The sequence below is a fragment of the Nycticebus coucang genome, chromosome 2 (assembly GCF_027406575.1).
Source record: "Nycticebus coucang isolate mNycCou1 chromosome 2, mNycCou1.pri, whole genome shotgun sequence".
Classification (NCBI taxonomy): domain Eukaryota; kingdom Metazoa; phylum Chordata; class Mammalia; order Primates; family Lorisidae; genus Nycticebus; species Nycticebus coucang.
Window position 1 is genome coordinate 57,600,914 of NC_069781.1, and position 21,364 is coordinate 57,622,277.

The 21,364-nt window shown below is 35.1% G+C and overlaps 1 protein-coding gene across 5 annotated transcripts in view; it reads right to left on the bottom strand.

Annotated features, from left to right (window-relative positions):
• The window catches only part of FOCAD (focadhesin), a 329,244-nt gene that overhangs the window by 83,526 nt on the left and 224,354 nt on the right, over positions 1-21,364 (bottom strand). For 4 of the 5 annotated variants that reach the window (XM_053571636.1, XM_053571657.1, XM_053571675.1 and 1 more), the window contains 2 exons: positions 19,536-19,657; positions 810-902 (listed from right to left, as the gene is read on the bottom strand). In XM_053571636.1, coding sequence (XP_053427611.1) covers positions 810-902; positions 19,536-19,657 — 215 coding nt within the window. The remainder of the gene's footprint in view (positions 1-809; positions 903-19,535; positions 19,658-21,364) is intronic. The other variant, XM_053571667.1, reaches the window with a different exon arrangement.

Here is a 21,364-nt window from a genome sequence, read left to right on the forward strand (position 1 = left end):
CAGATATTCTCTAAGTGATTGAAATTATTTCTCATTTTAAAAATTCACAAACTATGACTTACAATATTACTGGATCAAATGAAGCCAAACTGAGTATATCTCACTTATTTAGTGACCACCTACTATGTTTCAGACATTGATGTCAGGTACCAGAGACAACACAGAAGGAACCACAGCTTCTGCCTTTAAGGAACAAAGAGACAAGTGGAGGCCACAGACAAATAACTGCATAACAAAGACTTCAGAAAGGGAAGCACCATACTTGGGAAGTACACAAGAGGGGCACAGAATCCAGTGCCTGCCCAGAGAAACTGATCTAAAGAACAAGTAGAAACTAGGTGAGCAAAGACAGAAAGAACAGTATGTGTGAAAGCTAAGAGGGTAGGGAAGACTCGCTGAGTTTTGGAAAGCTGAGACATAAAAGTCTGCAGGAAGGGTTAAAAGATAAGGTTGAAGATGAGAGTAAGTTCAGCTGGAGGAAGCAAAGGCATAAAAGAAGACTATGAGCTCAGTTTAGGACGCACTTCACCAGCTGCTATGGGCCAGCCAAGTGGGGATGTCCAAAAGGCAGCAGGATGGAGGAGAGTGGCCCTTAGCGGGAATTCTGGATGTGGGGGGCACAGATCTGAGGCCTCAAGACTCAAACTGAAAATGGAGCTGACTTGTCTATGCCTCACATTCTTTTATGAGTAAAAATAACCACTGAATTTTTGATAGTGCTATTCCAATGCTTTTATACACATATTTGCAGCAAAACTTCAGATAAGGAGATGCTCCCCCAAAGCAAACATATCCTGTGGTTTCATTACCTGTAAAATAGCATGATAAGCTCGACTCATATATGCAAGCCAGGCCTGTGGAAGAAAAATTGCACGGTGCCACTCTGAAAGCTGGATATGAACCTGTGGGAAAAATGGACCACAACATATCAGCCTATACCATATTAAAATAATAAAAGTAAAACTATATCATCAATTTTTTCTTTCCCTTTATTTAAGTGGTTAGGTTCTAAAAACAAACTAAAATCAGTCCAGGATCAGAACCACAAATAATATCTTTTGGTTACTTCCAAAGGAGAAAGGTTTGGAGCTTATAAAGACAAAACAAAGCAAACCTGGAATTTTCTAAATTAAAGCAAATAAAATCCTACGATAATGACAAGTTAAAATGTATATGTAATACAAACCTGTCCTTGGAAATTAGGGGGGAAACTCTGTAAAGGCTCTTGCTGATGTCAGGAAACTAGGCATTGTCTAACAAATCACCCTAGTAATTTTAAATAAAAATAAATACTGCTCATGTCCTGGATTTCCAATATGACAATTTCTGAAGTAATACACTTAAATTGCCAACAGAAATATCATGTTGTGTAGAAACCATGGTAGTAAGAGCATGCAAATGAGCACTGCTCACAGCAATTGTGCACTACCACTGGATAAATGCCCTTTAATCAGTGTGGGTAAACAAGAGAAAAATGACATATGTCAAGGCGGAAACCCTGTTTCTCAACAGAGAGCCCAGACAAAACATCTGGTTTTCATAGTCATTTCTGTTTCTACCTCTTAGTGTACAGCTATCTTGCAACAAATCTTCCCAAGGTCTGTTCTGTTAAAGAAAGATCACTCAAGAAAAACAGTCACAGTGCATCGCATTTCATGTTTCCTGTAACTCGTCTCACCAAAAGTCAGACAACCCAACTTCAGTCTGTGTCCCACACAGACCAAAAAAGAAAAGAGAATACAACTTTATATTTAATTATACCTGAATTATGGTCATTAGAGTTTAAGGACACTGTATGTATTAGAAGAATTAGTATTCTCAAGTGCCTTGTGATAGGGAAGACGACAGCCTCTCTGAGTATAGTTGGTTCTCATGGCCTCAGGTCTGTTTCTTAATCCCAGTTTCAGTGAGGGCCTACTATTCACAAGGCAATGGGGGAAGATGAGAGGATTATCAACCAATCTGCGTCTGCAGGGAGTTTTCTAGCCAATAAGAGAGCCAGAAACAGGCACAAATAGATTATAGGGCAAAATTAAGAAGAATACCTGGGAATGAAGAGAACAAAGAGATTAGTTCCAACTATCTATCATCTCTTGTGACACTGCTGTGTTTTTTGTTTTTTTTTTTTAGATACTCAAACAGTATATGTAACAGATACTCAGACCATGAAATGAACTTTTAAAAAAGTTATAAAGACAGGACTTTTCTTATTCTGATTAAGTACTCTGCCAAGCAGGGTAAACAGAGCCCTGTCCACATGTCGACAAAAATCCTTGAAGGAATGGGTCCCTCTAATTCTTGCTTCTCTTGTTATCCAGGAAAAAAACTATAACCTGGCCATATTTCCAGCGGGGGAAACATTAATCAGTTCTTGGCTCTGCTGTGTTTCCAAAATGTGGGCAATCTTCTTTTAACTTTTTCCCTATCAATTCTGTTCCCTTTTAATAAAATATATTAACTATCTTTAAGCTCTATTTTGAGACCTGGGTTTAAAAGAAACAACTCTCTAACACTACAACTAAAACTTCTATCTCTTGTTGCAGAACCTCAAAATATTTTTAAATTTTCTCAGCAAATTGGCAAAAAGAGCAGTTTAGGGGAGAAACAATGGTCTCAATTGCTTCTTAAACTTCAGTTAAAAAGGGAAAGGATTGTGGAAAAAATGTAAATGAACAGGAGCAAATCAAATGTTGAGCCTCTAAAAATGAAGACTCTCATGCCAGCAAACCTATTTAAAAAGAGGTTATAAACTGAAGGCTAAAGCTAATCCTCGTCCTGCTGTGCCAACTACAGCCCAAGGTGGGTGCAGGGACACAGCAGAATGCTTCAGCCTAGATGCTGGCCTTACCCCGCCACCATGTGTTATGCGATTATACCCCAGTTTTAGTGTTCTGTGGACTTAGGTGTGCATAAATCTCTTTTAAAAAATGCACTCTCTTGCTCTTTTGCTTAATACAGACAGACTTAAGGAATGGCCTGAAGAAAGCCATGCCTTATGTCGCAGGGGCATCACAGGCAAAAGGGACTCCTCTGACCACTTTTTGCAAAAACTTATTTTAGAACTCTACTTCAATTTAATATACTGTATAGCCATCTATATTGTCTATATTTTAGGCTAATGTTGCTAGATTGAAAAATAAATTCAATTAGCATTTATAAAGTATGAAAATTATATCTAACTTGTTATACTTGTGATAAGCCTTTGGAGAAAACACAATCGACAAAATAATTTCAAATCATGAAGCTGAAAACTCGCTGTGCACTCTGCACGCTCTATGTAGGCAAACTCCACTCTTCCTTTCATCTTTCCTGTTTCTGTCAGGATCACCTATTGATATCCCAGTTACACAGGTTTGAAATCTGTGATTTATCCTGGGCTCTCCCTTGTCCTAACTCCAGTTTCAGGTCTACTCCTTAACTGTTTATTATAAACGTCCCCGCTTTCATTGGTTTAGTCCTAATTCCTATTGAGCTTACAATAGTGCCACATAACTGATCTCTTTAACAGCCTAGTATCTTTCTTCCTTCTATCATATCCTGAATGGTGCTGCTACTATTACATGAGCACAGAACTTCCTTTTTAAAACTTTGAATGGTTCTTTAAATGAATAAAGTCCAAACTCCTGGACTTAGTTCAGTTTTTTTAGAATCAAAAGGACATTATTCACTTTAAGAAATAACTGTTGGCCAAGACCTCCAGCCAGTTATCCCACTTGGTTTCTTGCTACTCTCTCTCTCATATAACTCATATTCTGGCTGCACTGAGTTACCAACCAATTCCCACAGTTCTCTTATACTTTTGTACAGGACTTTGACTCACCACACCTTTTGTCTTCAATGCCCTGTCTTCCTCTTGTATCTACTTACTGAAATAATTTCTCCCACTCTATACTTCCAGCACGTCATGTGCCTCTCTTGTAACACTCCAGAGATCTCTTAGATTCTTTGCATACAGATTTTATTCTCTTATAATCCTAAAGAGCAGAGATCATGTCCCCCTTACGCTGGAATTCCTCCCATGTTGCCTATAACAATGTCTTGTACACAAAGATTAAATTAAGGACTTGCTGAGTTGAATAAAATTAAATAAATATACAGTTTTTTCTCTTTAACACAAAACTCTTACCATGTGAAAACCATACTATCATGAGTGAGTAATCACACAAAATTATGGTGTTGGGCTTTTAGCTAAACTTAAACATGAGTTGTTGAGGAAACAGTTATTTGAAATTTTATAAAAGCATGTCCAAAATGTTTTAGCCAGGAAATATTTAATTCCAGACAAAAACAGCGAGTGACCAGGCAAAATATTAAAGCAGGTATTATAAGCTTCATATTTTTAAATTCCCTAAACTTTATTTATATCACGTAGGTTCTAATTAAGTACCTGAAATATTCTGCCTCTTGGGTGATTCTAACAAATATGATTACTCCATCTACAAGAAATACTCATTTTAACAGCCCTTCATTAAATACTATAAGTCAAGTAACACAAAGTTTTGATGAGTCTTTTTTGACCGTTAAACTAGGATAGGCAGAGCAGCATGTAAAAATTTACAGGAAAACTAAATATTTGCTATTAATTTTAAAACCCCCATCTCATAAAGATATCTTTCATGTTCATCAGATGTACATAATATTATCAAAGAATAAAAGTATTTAATTTCAGTTGCTACACAGACACACTGATGAACACTAGACCGCTACATTTAGCTTTGTCTTACACACACACACACTCTTCCCACACATCCCTAGGAGAAAACCATTTGCACTTAGTGTTGGAGACCCCCAAAGCCACTCTATGTTCCATTGCTTATACATAAGAAATATTAGCTTTCAATTCTCTGTCATTAGTAATTTTGTTGGCTCAAAATAATTTTTTTGTTATTCCTGACCTCTGACAAATATTGAGAAGAAGAGAGAGAGGATGCTTTTCTAAAGTAAAAACATCTTTTTGTAGGTGCTTTCTGGACATTCATAATAATATTGTCTCTCTATCCCCTTCCCTCTCGCCTTTCATTTCTCCCTCTCTTTCTCTTTCTCACCCACTCCTCCACCCTGTTTCCCATCAGGATAACATTAGCTTGAAAGCTGACAATTCAATCACATCTCAAGCAACCATTTACTCTGTTATTTAATAGAAGGGGGGGGAACCCAGTTACCATAACAACTCACATCCACACGGTAATTATGGAGTATCTAAAATATAGCAAACCATACTTTTCACAGTATTTTCTAATGGGAATGTGTAATAAGCACAGATACCATTTCTCTCCATTATTATTCACAATTTTCAGTTAATCGTCTTATATTGCATAAATGCTAACACTACTCCAGGTACTTTATAAGAAATATGTTTTTAAAATAAAGAAGAAATGGAAAGAAAAAGGCAAACACATTTTATATATCAAATAATTGGGTATATCATATATATTTTTGAGCATCTAGGGATAAATTTAAAGGAGGTAGAACAAAAACTAACTTATTAGATGAAAAGAATCAAACGATGATCACTTAAAAAAAAAAAAAGGAAGAAAGAACACAGAGCTAAAGATTTCATTCAGAGTAAAGCTGCCTGTTAAGTGTGGATAAGGTTTCTCTGAAATAAAAATGAAAATACAACTCATTACCTAATGCTGAAGCAGGCATATGGTTAGGTAGCAGCAGCTGGATCAGGAAAATTTGCATGTGCCTGAGAATGGAGAAAATAATGAAGTCAGACTGTCATTCTCATCCAGGGACCAAGAAGAATCACTCAATTTAAGTGAGAATGCCATGTCAGAGTTAGAAAATGCCAAAGGATGACAAGACTGGCAGCAAATTTCAGGGAAGGAAACTGTCATTCACATTCCGCTTCCTCCTCAAAGGAACCAAGTTAACCTCCGGATGAGAAGAAGGTATAGATCAGAATAGAAGAGGACAGTCACGTGAGCTTGGAGAAGCCCCAGTAGATGTGAAATGACCACAGATGTCCCCTGTTCAAAGACGCAAAGAAAGAGGGCACTTAAATTTGGAGAAATCTAAATAAGATAACAATTATGTTCTGTTCCTGGTATATCAGGCTAAACCCAAATCAGACTCGGATCTGTGATTCTTCCAAAGGTAACATGAGAGAATTTCATTCTGAGACAAGTCAAAGAAAAGAGTTCAAAGTCTCTAAAAATAAGAGGATGTAGGGCTGGGTGTGGTGGTTCATGCCTGTAATCCTAGCACTCTGGGAGGCCCAGGTGGGTGGATTGCCTAAGCTCACAAGTTGAGACCAGCCTAAGCCAGAGCGAGACCTTCTCGATAGATTGATAGATAGATTAGATAGATAGATAGATAGATAGATAGATAGATAGAGATAGCTAGATAGACAGACAGACAGACAGCCGGGCATTGTGGCAGAAATCTTTCATCCTAGCTACTTGGGAAGCTGAGGCAAAAGGACCCCTTAAGCCCAAGAGTTTGAGGTTGCTGAGAGCTGTGATGCCACTGTACTCTACCAAGGGTGATGAAGTGAGACTGTCTCAAAAAAAAAAAAAAAAAAAAAGAAAAAAAGAAAAGAAAGAGGATGCAACAATTTCCAAAAGAACTTATCACAAATTACATTAAAAAGCTGTTCTCCATGGCATTGAAAATTACTGGATTTATCTAACACACAGTTCTTGAGTAGTATCAACAATCACACAAAGCAAAATATACTCCAAACTATAAACAGCGGCAGTTTCCAGTCCGACCTGTGAGGAGCTTAGAAGTCACTATTCCAACCTAACAACTATTTAATAAAAAGCAGAACAAACTGAAAAATTAATTACTCTCCTGAGATCTATAAAAAAACTGAGGACACAAATCAAAATGCTATTCCCTAAATCAGAAAGACATATAGGTAGATGGAGAGAATCACAACTTAACAGGGCAGAAACCCACAAGCAAAAACTTCTAGCTTTTGGTAACTAGTACTAGGGTATAAAAATCTGAACTATAGTCAATGAGTGGCTGGTATCTAAGTGTAGACAAGCCTAAGAATTAAAAATTCTAAGTAGACTCAATGATAGGGACTCTTCATACCTTTCTAACTTTTACATCCGGGAGCTTACCCAGATTCTCACAGTGAATATCAGAGGAAAAAAATCATCGTGTGCTCATAGCAGAGGGAGGGGAAAAAGAAACATGCAGAGATATGTCAGAGCATTCTGTTCTTAACAAGGTCCACCATCAGAAGAAACTGTTCAATAGAGAATAACCTAATAGAGTTTTATCAGAGCCTAAGTAACCTGAGGGAAAAGAAAAATTCAGCTGAAACATCTTCTAGCCTTCCATGTGGGAGAGAAAAAAGAGAGAACTCCAGCCCATCCTAGCCAACCTGTCTTACCTAAGAAGTTAAAAAAGAAAAATACTTGTGAAAGTTATAGGCTAAGAGACTGAAACCTAATTATAGAACTGTAGAGCGCTTCCACATTCCCATACCTTACCACTGCACTGCTAAAGATCTTTTTACACAGTACATCATATCCTGATATCAGAAAAATACTACAAGGCATACTAAAAGGCAAAAAACACAGTTTTTTTAAAAAGACAGAGCTTACATGAGAACTAAACACAGATATGACAGTGATGTTAGAATTATCCAACTGGACATAAAATAATAATTTTTAATATGCTATATAGACCATGAACAAGAACAGATAGACAATGTATGCAGAACATGGCAATTCTAAGACAAAGCCCTCTTCCCACCAAAAAGAAAGCTGGAGATGAAAAACATAACAGTAGAACTGAAGAATGCATTTGATGAGCTTATTAATAGACTCGACACAACTAGGGAAGGAATGTCTGAGCTCAATAGAAACCTCCAAACTTAAAAAGGAAAAAGAAAGAAAACTGGAAAAACAAAAAAACAACAGAATATCTAAGAACTATGGGACAACTACAAAATATACAAATAATGGGAATGCAAGAAAGAGTAAAAAAACAGGATGTTTGAAAGAATAATGACTCAGATTTTCCCCAAATTAATGTCATACACCAAACTACAGACAATGGGAGGATTAGATACCACTAAGCAGGATAAATACCAAAACACCTACAGGTAAGTATATCATATCTAAACTACAAAAAAATCAAAGATAAAGAAATACTCCGAAAGAAACCAGAACAAAATACATGTTACCTACAGAAAAGCAAAGATAAGAATTACCTCCAGCTTCCCCTCAGAAATCCTGAGAACAAGAAGAGGACAGAGAGAAATATTTAAAGTGGTGAGAGAAAAAACTACCTAGAATTCTGTACCTCACCAAATGTTCCTTCAAAAGTGAAAGATAAATACAAATTTCAGACAAACAAAATTTATGAAATCTGTTACCCATATACCTGCCTTACGGAAAATGTCAAGAAGTTTTTAGAGGAAGGAAAATGACACAGATCAAAAACTCAGATCTAGATAAAGAAAGGAAGAGCGTCATAGAAGGAATTATTTTATTTATTTTATTATTTTATTATTCTCAATTGATCTGAGAGATAACAGCTTATTAAAAATAATAGCAGTAATGTATTTAACTATGTATGGTATGAATAAGTGAAATGAATGACAGCAATCAAACAAGAGATGAGATAAAGGAATTAAGATTATTTGTTGTTATAAGGTACTCACACTGCCTGTGAGGTGGTACAAAGTTGGCTGCAAGTGGATTAAGTTTAGCTGTAAATGTATATTGCAAACTCTAGGGCAACTTCTAAAAAGGAAAAAAAGAGAAGCATAACTATTATGCTAGCAAGAGAAAAAACAGAATCATACAAAATGTTAAATTGAAACCAACAAGACAAAAAAAGAGTGGAAGCCAAAAGCAGGAACAAGAAACTTGGACAACAAACAGAAACAATAATGAATACAGAGAACTATGTCAATAATCATTTCAAAAGTCAATGGTATACATGAACTAATTAAAAGACAATGATTTTCAGAGTAGATAAAAAAAGACCTAACAATATGTTGTCTATAAGAAACCCACTATAAATGTAAACCCACATCCATACAGATAAAAAATAAATAGATAGAAGATACCATGCTAACACTAATTAAAATTAAATGGGAGGATATATATTAATTTTAGACAGAGCAGACTTCAAAGTAATGAAAGTTGTCAGGAATAAAAAAAGGACATTATTTAATAATAAAGGATGTCAATCCTTCAAAAAGACATGATAATCCTTACAAAGTGTATGCATCTAACGACAAGGCATCAAAAGATATAAGGCAAAAACTAATAGCATTACAAGTAGAAATAGATGAATCCACTATTATAATTGAAGACGTCAACACTTTTCTATCAGAAATGGACAGATTCAACAAGCAGAAAATCAGTAAGGATAGAGCTGAACTCAAAAACTCAATCAACTGAATGTAATTAACATCTATAGACTACTCCATTCAGCAACAGCAGAATACACCTTCTCCTCAATCTCACATGAAAAATAGCAAGATAAACTATGTTCTGGGCCATAAAACACACATTAACCAATTAAAAAATAGAAATCATACAATGCTTACTCCCAGACCAAATGGAATTAAATTAAAAATTAATAATTAAAAACAGATGGAAAAATCCCAAAATAATTGGAGATTAAACAGTATACTTCTAAATTATATATGGGTCGAAGAAGAAATATTGAAAGAATGTTAAAACTATTTTAAACTAAATGAAAATAAAACCATGACATCAAAATTTGTGGGATACAGCAAAAGCAGTGCTTGGAGGAAAATTTTGTTAAAGCATTGAATATATACATTACAAAAGAAGGTCTAAAAATCAATCATGTAAGCTTCTACCTTTAAAAACCTGAAACAAAAAACAAATTAAATCCGAAGTAAGCAGAAAAAATCCAAATTAGAGCAGATGTCAATGAAATTGTAAATAGGAAATCAATAGAAAAATTCTCTGAAACCAAAACCTGGATTGCTGAAAAATTAAATAAAATTAATAAGCCTCTAGCCAGACTAAGAAAAAGAAAGAGAAAACAAATAAGTAATAGTAGAAATGAAAGAAGGCACATCACTATAGTGTACAAAAAAAAAAAGATAATAAAGATAATATGTACATCTTTATGCCAACAATTTTGATAACCCAGATGAAATGGACCAATTCCTGGAAAGACACTATCTTCCCAAACTCACATAAAAAGAAATATACTATTTAAATAGGCCTATGTATTACTGAAATTGAATCAATAATTATTGATTCAAATTCTCACTAAGGCTCTCACTACAGAGTCTCACTAAGTCGCTCTCAGTAGACTACAGTGGCGTCACAGCTCACAGCAACCTCAAACTCTCTGGCTTAAGCAATTCTCCTGCCTCAGCCTCCCAAGTAGCTGAGACTACAGGCACCCGCCACAACACCTGGCTATTTTTTTGTTGCAGTTATCATTGTTGTTTAGCTGCCCCAGCCCTTACTCGAACCCGCCAGCCTCAGTGTATGTGGCCGGCGCTCTACCCACTGAGCTACAGGCACTGCCTAAATCAACATTTATTAACTTTCCAAAATTTAAAGAACCAATTCCAGACATATTCACTGGTGAATTCTATCAAACATTTAAGGGAAAAAATCACATCAATTCCCAACTCTTCTCTTTCAAAAGACAAAAATGCTTTTGTTACAAGAATGCTTTGTAACTTAGTCTTTGAGGCCAGCATCACCCTAAAACCAAGACCAAAGAACAGAAAACTATCAAGCAATATCTCTTACAAACATATGTGCAAAATATGAGCAAATCAACGCTAACAATGTAAAAAAAAAAGTTATACACCATGACCTAGAGAGATCATCCAAAGTATGCAAGACTGAATTAATATTAAGAAATCAATTACTATATAATTCAGCCACATATCAACAGGCTGAAGAAGAAAAATCACATGATCATATCAACAGATGCAGAAAAAGCATTTGACAAAATCCAACCCCTATTCATGATAAACACTAGGAATAAAGGAGAAGCGCCTTGATTTGATAGAGATTATCTTCAAAACACCCACAACTCATGGTGAGAAACTATGAGCTTCCCCACTAAGATCAGGAACAAGGCAAGAACATGCCCTCTTACCACATCTTTTCAGTATCATTCTGGAAGTCCTCTCGAATGAGCTTAAGACAAGAAGAGAAAGTAAAATGTACACTAAAGGGAAAGAAGAAATAAAACTGTCTTTGTTCATAGACAATCTGAGCACGTATATAGGAAATTTTAAAAATTTAACAAAAACCCCTCCTGGAACTCAAAAGCAATTATAGCAAGGTTGCAGATACAAGGTTAATACAAAATCAATTGCTTTCCTATATTCTAGCAAAGAAGGAACAAAAGTAGAAATTTAAAACAATACCATTTAGATTAATGTCCCCCAAAATAAAACACTTAGGTATAAATCTACTAAAATATATATGAAATCTATATTAAAAACTATAAAATTCTGGGCGGCGTCTGTGGCTCAGTGAGCAGGGCGCCGGCCCCATATACCGAGGGTGGTGGGTTCAAACCCAGCCCCGGCCAAACCGCAACAAAAAAAAAAAATAGCCGGGCATTGTGGTGGGCGCCTGTAGTCCCAGCTACTCGGGAGGCTGAGGCAGGAGAATCGCCTAAGCCCAGGAGTTGGAGGTTACTGTGAGCTGTGTGACGCCATGGCACTCTACCGAGGGCAATAAAGTAAAACTCTGTCTCTACAAAAAATAAATAAATAAATAAATAAATAGTTAAAAAAAAAGTATAAAATTCTAATGAAAGAAATCAATGATAAACTTAATAAATGAAGAAGTATTCCAGGTACACGGATATAAAGGTTCAATATTGTTAAGATGTCAACGTAATAATCTTTTCAGCTTGATTCATAGATTCAATGCCCTCCCACTCAAAATCCCAGCACTCAAAATCCCAAAATTTCATGCATACCAACAAACTGATTCTAATGTTTATGTGTAGAGAAAGAAGACCCAGAAGAACCAATACAATATTGAAGAAGAATAAAGTACCCAACATGAAGATGTACAGAAAGCTACAGTAATAAAGACATGTGGCACTGGCAAATGGCTAAAGAAATAGATCAATGGAATAAAAAGCTTAGAAATAAACCCACGTAGTCAACTGATCTCTGACAAAGGTGCAGAGGCAATACAATGAAGAAAAGATAATTTTTACAACAAATGAAACAATGGACATCCTTATTAAAAAAAAAAAAAGACAATGATGCAAAGAGATAAAAAAGAGAATTTAGACCAAGACTTTATAACCATCACAAAAACTCTAAATGAATCAATGATCTAAGTATAAAGTACAGTATAAAATTCCTAGAAGGTAACATAAGACAAAAATCTATGACCTAAGGTTCGATGATGACATTTTTGAAATAATAAGAAAAACACAATCCATGAAAGAAAGAATTGATGAGATGGACTTCATCCAAATTAAAAAGCTAATGATCTGCAGAAGATACTTTCAAGGGCCATAGACTAAGAAAATACATTTGCAAAAGACAAAGGACTATTTTTCAAAATACACAAAAACTTAAAACTCAACAATATTAACATAAATAATCCAATATGAATGTGAATAAAAAGTGAGCCGAAGAGCTCAACAGAAACTTCATTTAAAAAAGATATATGGGCTCGACGCCCATTGCTCAGTGGTTAAAGCGCCAGCCACATACAGCGAGGCTGGCAGGTTCAAACCTGGTCCAGGCCTGCTAAACCACAGTGACAACTGCAACAAAAAAATAGCTGGGCATTGTGGCAGGCACTTGTAGTCCCAGCTACATGGGAGGCTGAGGCTAGAGAATTGCTTAAGCCCAAGAGTTTGAGGTTGCTGCGAGCTGTGACACCATAGTACTCTACAGAGGGCAACATAGTGAGACTGTCTCAAAAAAAGACATATGGATGAAAAATAAGTATATAGAAGATGCTCCACATATGTTATCAGGGACACAGGGACATACAGGTAAAAAAATGAGATACTATCACACACCTATCATAATGACCAAAATCTAGAACACAGCACCAAATGCAGGCAAGTACACAGAGCAACAGAAACTCTCATCCATCGTTGATGGAAATGGAAACTGGCACAGCCACTTTGGAATACTCTTGGCCAGTTTTTACAAAACTAAGCACACTTTTATCATACAATCCAGCAACTGCATTCCAAGGCATTTACCCAAAAGAGGTGAAAACTATATCCAAACAAAAACCTGCATAAGGATGTTTAAAGTAGCTGTATTTATAAGGCTAAAATTTGGAAGCAACCAAGATGTCCTTTGGCACTGCAGTACTGGTCCGTGGCCCGTTAGGAAAAGGGTCACACAGCCTTACTGCCTGAGTTCTTCCTCCTGTATCCACCTAATCTTGTCTGTGGAAAAACTGTCATCCATGATACTGGTCCCTGGTGCCAGAAAGGTTGGAGACTGCTGGTTTAGCAGGTAAATATATAAATAAATTGTGCTATCTCTAGACAATGGAATATTATTCACTGCTTTCAAACCATGAAAAGACATAGAGGAAATTCAAATGTATATTATTCGTGAAATCAGCAATCTGAAAAGTCTAAATACTGTATGATTCCAACTATATGATATTCTGGAAAGGCATTAATTATAGAAAGAGTAAAAAGATTAGTGGTTGCCTAGAGTTAGGGAGGAGGAGGAAGGCATGAATAGGGGATTACAGAAGATTTGCAGGCAGTGAAACTTCTCTGTACAATATCATAATGGCATATATATGCCATTACTCATTTGTTCAAACCCACAGAATGTTTAATAAGAGTGTTAATAGAGCTGTAGCGATGTAGGTTCATCTTTTGTAACAACTGTACCACTCTGATGTGGGATGGAAGGGGAGAGGCAGGAGGGCAGGACAGGCAGAGGGTTATATGTGAATGCTCCACACTTTCTACTCAATTTAGCTGTGAAACTAAAACCACAATAAAAAATAAAGTCTAGTAAAAAATAAATGAGCAGAAAAATCTAATATTAACAATAAAGTTCTTTCAGCCATTCATTCACCTACTCACTTTCCTGTAGTTGTACCATTGAGAAGGCTACAGAATATCCAGGATATGTATTCTTTGTGGGAAAGCTAACCCAAATAAATGAAAGGAACACAAAACAGTACATAAAGAATTGTTCCAATGCCAGTAAGATCGTATGTCATAGTAAGACCCCCTCATTATAAGGTTTACCACAGATTAAACAGTAGCATTCTGAAAAAAGGAAACTATCCATCTAAATGTACATGTGAAATAGAGGCACAAGTTGGCAATAATTGTGGTTTTGTTTCTAGACCACAATACAGCAAATATTACAATAGAGTCACACCAATTTTTTGGTTTCTAGTGCATACAAAAGTTATATTTACACTATACTATAGTATCCTAATTGTGTAATAGGATTATGTCTAAAAAAAAAAAAAAAAAACCAGTTTCTTTTCAGGGTGAAGAAAATGTTCTAGACTTGATTGTGGAGATGATACAAAACTATGAATATACTGAAAACAAGAGTTATATACTTTAAATGAGTGAATTTTATGGTATATGAATTATAGCAATGTTAATTTAAAAAAATTAAAGAGAAAAGAATAAAAATTACACATAGGAAGTCAAAAAAAATCTCTGTGACCTTTGGTTAGTCAAAAAGCAAGAACTATTAAAAAAAAAAAAAGATAAACTGGAATTCTGTAAAATTAAAAATCCAGAAAGGATATTGTTAAGGAAATTAAAAGATGAGCAACAGACTAGGTAAAAATGTTTACCAAAATCCACTTCTTTTTAAATTTCATTTCAGATTAATGTGAGGGTACAAATATTTAGGTTACATTGTTTTCATTTCAAAGGTGAAGTTCGAATTGCAGTTGAGCCCCTCACCCAGGGGGTGTGCTGAACACCCTCATATTGGGCATGAGATCGCACCAATCAACCTCCCTCCTCCTCCTACCTTCTCTCACCTCTCCCCTCCCCCTTGCTAGATTTTACTTGTGTTTTTCTTTTGTGTGGGCCTACAGTACATGTAGTTATTTATATATTGGTTTCATAATAGTATTGAGTACATTGGATACTTTTTCCCCATTCCTGGAGATAATTTACTAAGAAGAAGGTGTTCCAACTCCATCCAGGTAAACACAAAAGATGTAAAGTCTCCATCTTTTCTTATAGCTGAATAGTACTCCATGGTGTACATATACCACAGTTTGTCAATCCATTCTTGGGTTGATGGGCCCTTGGGTTGCTTCCATGTCTTGGTAATTGTGAATTGAGCTGCAGTAAAAATTCTAGTGCAAATGTTCTCATGGTAAAATGATTTTTGTTCTTCTAGGTAGATACCTAGTAAAGGGATTGTGGAATCAAATGAAAGGTCGACTTTCAGTTCTTTGAGGATTCTCCAAACTTCTTTCCATGGAGGTGGTATTAGTTTGCAATCTATTCTCTTCTCTGTACATCCAAGCCAGCATCTATAGATTCCAGACCTTGTGATGCGGGCTCATCTCAATAGAGTTAGATGATATCTCAGAGTGCTTATGATTTGCATTTCTCTGATGATTAGGGACAAGGCGCATTTTTTCATGTGTTTGTCGACCATTTGTCACCTTCAGAAAAGTTTCTGTTCAAGTCTCTTGCCCATTTGTAAATGGGGTTGTTTGCTCTTTTCTTGTTGATTGATTTGAGTTCTCTGTAGATTCTGGGTATCAACACTTTGTCTGATTCACAGCTTCAAATATCTTCACCCATTCTGGAGGCTGTCTGTTCTCTTTAGTTGTGGTACCCTTAGCTGTGCAGAAGCTTTTTAGCTTGATCATTTCCCACTTATTTTCCATGTTGCTGAAAGTGCCAAGGGGATCTTCTTCATAAAATCTTTTCCCAGGCCAATTTTACCAAGTGTTTTCCCCACACTCTCTTCTAGAAGTTTTACTGTTTCATGTCTTAAATTTAAATCTTTATCCAGAAAGACTCAATTTTTGTCAATGGTGAGAAGCTCAGGTGCAATTTCAGTCCTCTACATATGGCTATCCAGTCTTCCAGCACCATTTATTAAATAGGGATTCTTTTCGCCAGCGTATGCTTCTGTTCAGTTTATCAACGATCAGATGGAAATATGCGGCTGGGTTATCTCTAGGTTCTATATTCTATTCCATAGATCTATATGTCTATTTTTGTGCCAGTACTATGCTGTTTTGATCACTATAGACTTGAAGGATAACCTGAAGTCAGGTAATGTGATGCCTCCTGATTTGTTTTTAGTCCTAAAAATTATAGTGGCTATTTGGGGTTTTTTCCTACTTCCATACAAAAGGAAGTACTATTTTTTCAAGTTCTCCAAAGTATGATGTTGATGCTTTAATGGGAATTACATTAAATCTGTAGGTTGTTTTGGGTAGTAAGGACATTTTAATGATGTTGATTCTTCCCAGCCATGAGCATGGTATGTTCTTCCATTTGTTAACATCTTCTGCTGTTTCTTTTTTCAGGGTTTCATAGTTCTCTGAATAGAGGTCCTTCACATCCTTTGTTAGACATATTCTCAGGTATTTTTCTTTTGAGCTACTGGGAAAGGTATTGTGTCTTGATTTTACACTCCATTTGACTGTTATTGGCACATATAAAGGCTACTGATTTGAGGACAATGATTTTGTATCTTGAGACATTACTATATTTCTTGATCACTTCTAAGAGCTTTGTAGTTGAGTCTGTGGGATTTTCCACGTATAAGATCATGTCATCCACAAAGACTGAAAGTCAGACCTCCTCTGTTCCCATTTGGATGTCCTTTACAGCCTTCATTTGCTTGAATAAAATCCATTTTTGATAAAGGATTTATATACAGAATACATAAAGAACTCTCTTTTGAAAACAAAATCCCCAGTTAAAAAAATAGACAAAAGATCAGAGTAGACACCTCAGGAAGAAAAGATATACACATGAAATAAACACACAAGAAGATGGTCAACACCATTAGCCATTAAGAAAATATAAGATAAAACCACAAAAGGAAAGTACTACAAGGATGGCTATATTTTTAAAAACTGACCATATCAAGCACTGGCAAGGAGGCAGAGCAACTAGAACTCTAACACATTGCAGACTTTCAAAATTAGAGGGCCACTAAGAAAACCATTGGTAGTTCCTTACAGAGTTATATATGAACTCACCACGTGACCCAGCAATTATACTCCTTATTTATTTATTCAAAAAAAGTGAAAACAGATGTTCACACGTGGAACTTAGTCATAATCACCAAGTACTGGGGAAAACCCAAAGATCCGTCAACTGATAAAAGTAATAAATAAATTGCAATTCTCAAGAAGAAACTTTAAAATAAAAAGACTCAGGATAGAATAGCAGTGGGAACAAAACCAGAGTTTGAAGAAACTATCTGGAAAAAAAATCAAATGGATTATAACAAAAGAAAGACTAGAAACAAGAAGAATTAAGAGACGTTAGAGTAATCTTGGAAACATTCAAAGGTATTTTTAGAACGTTCTCTGGTTAAACTGGGGAAGTAGAAGATAGTTCGAGTGCTATGGAACCTCACTGCCTGGGTTCAATTTGCAGGATCCCCCAACTTACTAGCTCTATGTGATCTTGACACATTAACAGTGTTAATGCAGATATGAAATAAATTCATAAATGTATACCAAATTTGAAAATATGTAAGCTAATTATTAGGTGTTATCATTGCAATTATCTTTATTAATGAGCTCTCTAAGCTCATATTATTTTTTTGTCACAGTCTGAGAAACAGTATGAATCATTCCCTCCCTGTTCTTTTTTATTTATTTATTTATTTATTGGCAGTTTTGGGTCAGGGCTGGGTTTGAACCCGTCACCTCTGGCATATGGGGCCAATGCCCTACCCCATTGAGCCACAGGCACCAACCCCCTGTTTTGTTTTTTTTTTTTTTTTTAATGAATTAACTATAATTAAGTGACTATGAAATCGAAACTAAAATCCTACCATAGATTTGGCTGATATCTGTCCAATGTGCCTTCTCATTTATCCCTAAAATAAATTATTTCATCTTTCTGAAATTTTCTAGACCCTCTAAAACACAAACACCAAGAATCTTACCCTAAAGACTTTCTCTGCTCATACCTAGGATAAAGCCGATACCATTAGATAGAGTCTTCTGCTATTACTGCATTAACACTTTTCTTGATTCTGCTCCGATAGTGACTTTTTAAATCAGCTTTCCTTAAGACTTTCTACTTTAGTTGCCCTTCAAATAGCTAAGTGCACAGCTTAAAAACACAAAAAAGGTACCAAATCTTTCCTTTCTCCATGTCAACTAATGAGATGCCCTGGAAAAACAAACATAGAAATCACTTATGCCTGAAATTAAGTTTCTCTTCTTCCCAGAGAAACAGTGCTGTTCCCAGATCCTTCTTCCTTTTTTAGTTGAATGAAGACACTAAATTAGATAAAAAAAGGTTCTGAACCACATATTTACAGAATTCAACTCTAGCTAAATATATGAAAGGGAAATGGGTGGGACAGTATAAAAACAGGTCTTTAAAAACCTTCCATGCTTTAGTATCCCATTAAATAGGTGGCAAATGATGTGATAATAGAATTGAAATTAGTAATACTAAAATTTATAAATTATGCAGTAAAATAAGATTTTATAGAAGGATCTTTCAGAACGTCTAATTTTTACATGAAGTCCATGACATTTTTCTATTTCATAATTTTCACTTATAACTGGTATATATTTTCACTTATAACAGGTATAACCTATTGTATCTGAATCATAAAATACCTCGTTATGTGATATTTTGTTATCCATTCATACATTTTAATTTATATACACAAGAATAAGTATCACAATATTTTTAAAAACAGCAAAAACACATTTCCCAAGTGCCAACTTCCCTCTTCTTCTTGATTTTGCTATAATCTACAATGATCAGATTTCATGCAAATCATCTAATGATTTGCATAATAAAACTATATTTTAAAAGGTTAGCTGAAAGGAAAAGCAAAATAAACAATTGTGTTTAAAAGAAGAAAAACCTCTTATTTACTGTTAATTCCAAACATTCACAAATTTAACCACTGATCCCCTACATACTTGCAAAGGATTAAAGTTAAGACATAAGCAATATTATTTGTTTAAATAATTAATTGATATTTATTCTGAACAATGGAAGTTAAACATTGATGAAATAAATCAAATACTTAGATACTTCTCCCCTAATAATTAAGCTGCACAGTAGGGGAAGCATGCCAATTTTTTTTTTTTTTTAGAAATACATCAAAATATTTTAGTATTCAGTTGGGTCATCTAAGTTGGTAACTTTTAAATGTAACCTATGTTAATTATTATAAAGTAAAAATTATTTCCAAACACCCAATTTCATAAACATAGAGTGAAGGAAGGATATCCCAAGCAGTGGTTCTCAACCTTCCTAATGCCTTGAGAATTAAAGGTTCTCAACCTTTAATACAGTTCCTGTGGGTCGCAACCCACAGGTTGAGAACCACTGTCTAAGGCATACACAAGAAAACACCATTGCGGAATACGGGAACCTACCTCATGTATGAGAGCAAGTGATGTCTGCTTGAAACTTCTCCCTCTACTGGCCATAAGTCTGTTCAATGGTTTGCCATCTTTACTCTGATATGTTGAAATATCATAGCAAAATAACATCCCACCTTAAAAAAAAATTTATAAAACATTTCTTATGGCAAAACTTTATTAATTAGACTCTCAGTATCCATAATCAATCTGGAGAGAGACTTACAAATGAAAAGATAATTTGCTAAGCAAGTTATGATTTTCAATTATTGATATCTAAGGAATAGAAAAAAATGTAAGAGATATAAAAAAGTAACATCTAAAGTATCACTTATATACAAGTTATTATAAGTAAATATAATTATAAATAAATGAACAATTTATAATTCTTGACTTATTTTAAATTTTGTGAATTGTTAGCTCCAGAAATTAAGTTCTTTTTATTTCAATTTAAGAGGAATGTTTATATCTGTTAATCTTCCTGAACTCTTGATAACATGAGTCCCTTTAGTTTATATGTAGAAGTGGACTCTATCTGCATTAACTTTCTTCTCCTCCCTGCTTCTCCCACTCTGGTCAGCTAACTTTTCCACTGAACTTCCACCTCCAGTCAGCCCCCAGTGTCAACCGAAAGCAAACACAGCCAGTCAAGTGCTTGAGGATAATTTAGGGTAGTCCTGGAATTTACCCCAGTAATTTTGAGCCAATGAGAAGATACATTTTAGACCAAGATGAATTAAAATATAATTAATTTTGCAACATCTCTTATTGTAGGATGATAATCACAGACAAAAGTGCACGTCATAGCACACAGTTCAATGAATTTTCACGCACTGAATACATGTGTAACCAGTATCTAGATCAAGAAACAAAACATGATCAATGTCTCAGAAGCCCTTCTTATCCTCCTTCAAGCCACACTCACTCCACTTTCAAAGGTAGCACAACTTCTACCAACCATTCTTCCTACTTTGGTGCTTTATATAAATGGAATTAGCCTGTGTAGAAGACAAATTTATATTTGTCTTCTTTGACAACGTAATTGTTATAAGAATCATTCATATTGTTACAGGCAAGTGTAGTATATTCATTCTCATTGCTGAATAATATTCCATCATGTGAAGATACCACAATTTGTTTATTCATTTTACTATCAACAGGCAGTTAAGGCAGCTTTCAAGTTTACGAATACTCAAAAAATGCTTCTGTAACATTATAGTATTTATCTTTTGGTGGTTTCATTTGGGTTTATATCTAAAAATGAAATATAATAACTAGGTAAAGCAGGATATAAATTCACTCAGTCTTCCAAGTTAGCACCAGTCTTCCAAGCTTGTGCTAACTTACACTCCCACAGCAGTTCTAACTGCTTCACATATACACTGATACATTGTGGTTTTTTTCCATCATTTTTCATTTTAGCCATTCTGGTGCCTACCAGAATATCTCATCATAGTTTTACTTTGCATTTCTCTGATTCTAAAGAAGTCGACCAGCTTCTCATGTGTTCACTGACATTTGAAGACACTCTTTTTAAAGTGTCTAGTCTATTGTCTTTCCTGTTTTTCTATTAAGTGTGTCTTTCTTATTGATTTACAAAAGGATTTGACATGTTCTGAATGTAAGTCCTTTTTCAGATACATGTATTGTAAATTCTGTCTTGCCCTCTGTCACTTGCTTGTTGACTCTTGATTAATTGTACAGTTTAGTTACTATTTCTCCTTAATTTTAATATAATTTGTCATTCTTTTTATATTTAGAGTTTCAAATTACAGGATCATTTTTTGAAAAGACCTTTCCTTTCCTCTTTAGTACTACATTGTCACCTTTGTCATAAATCTGGT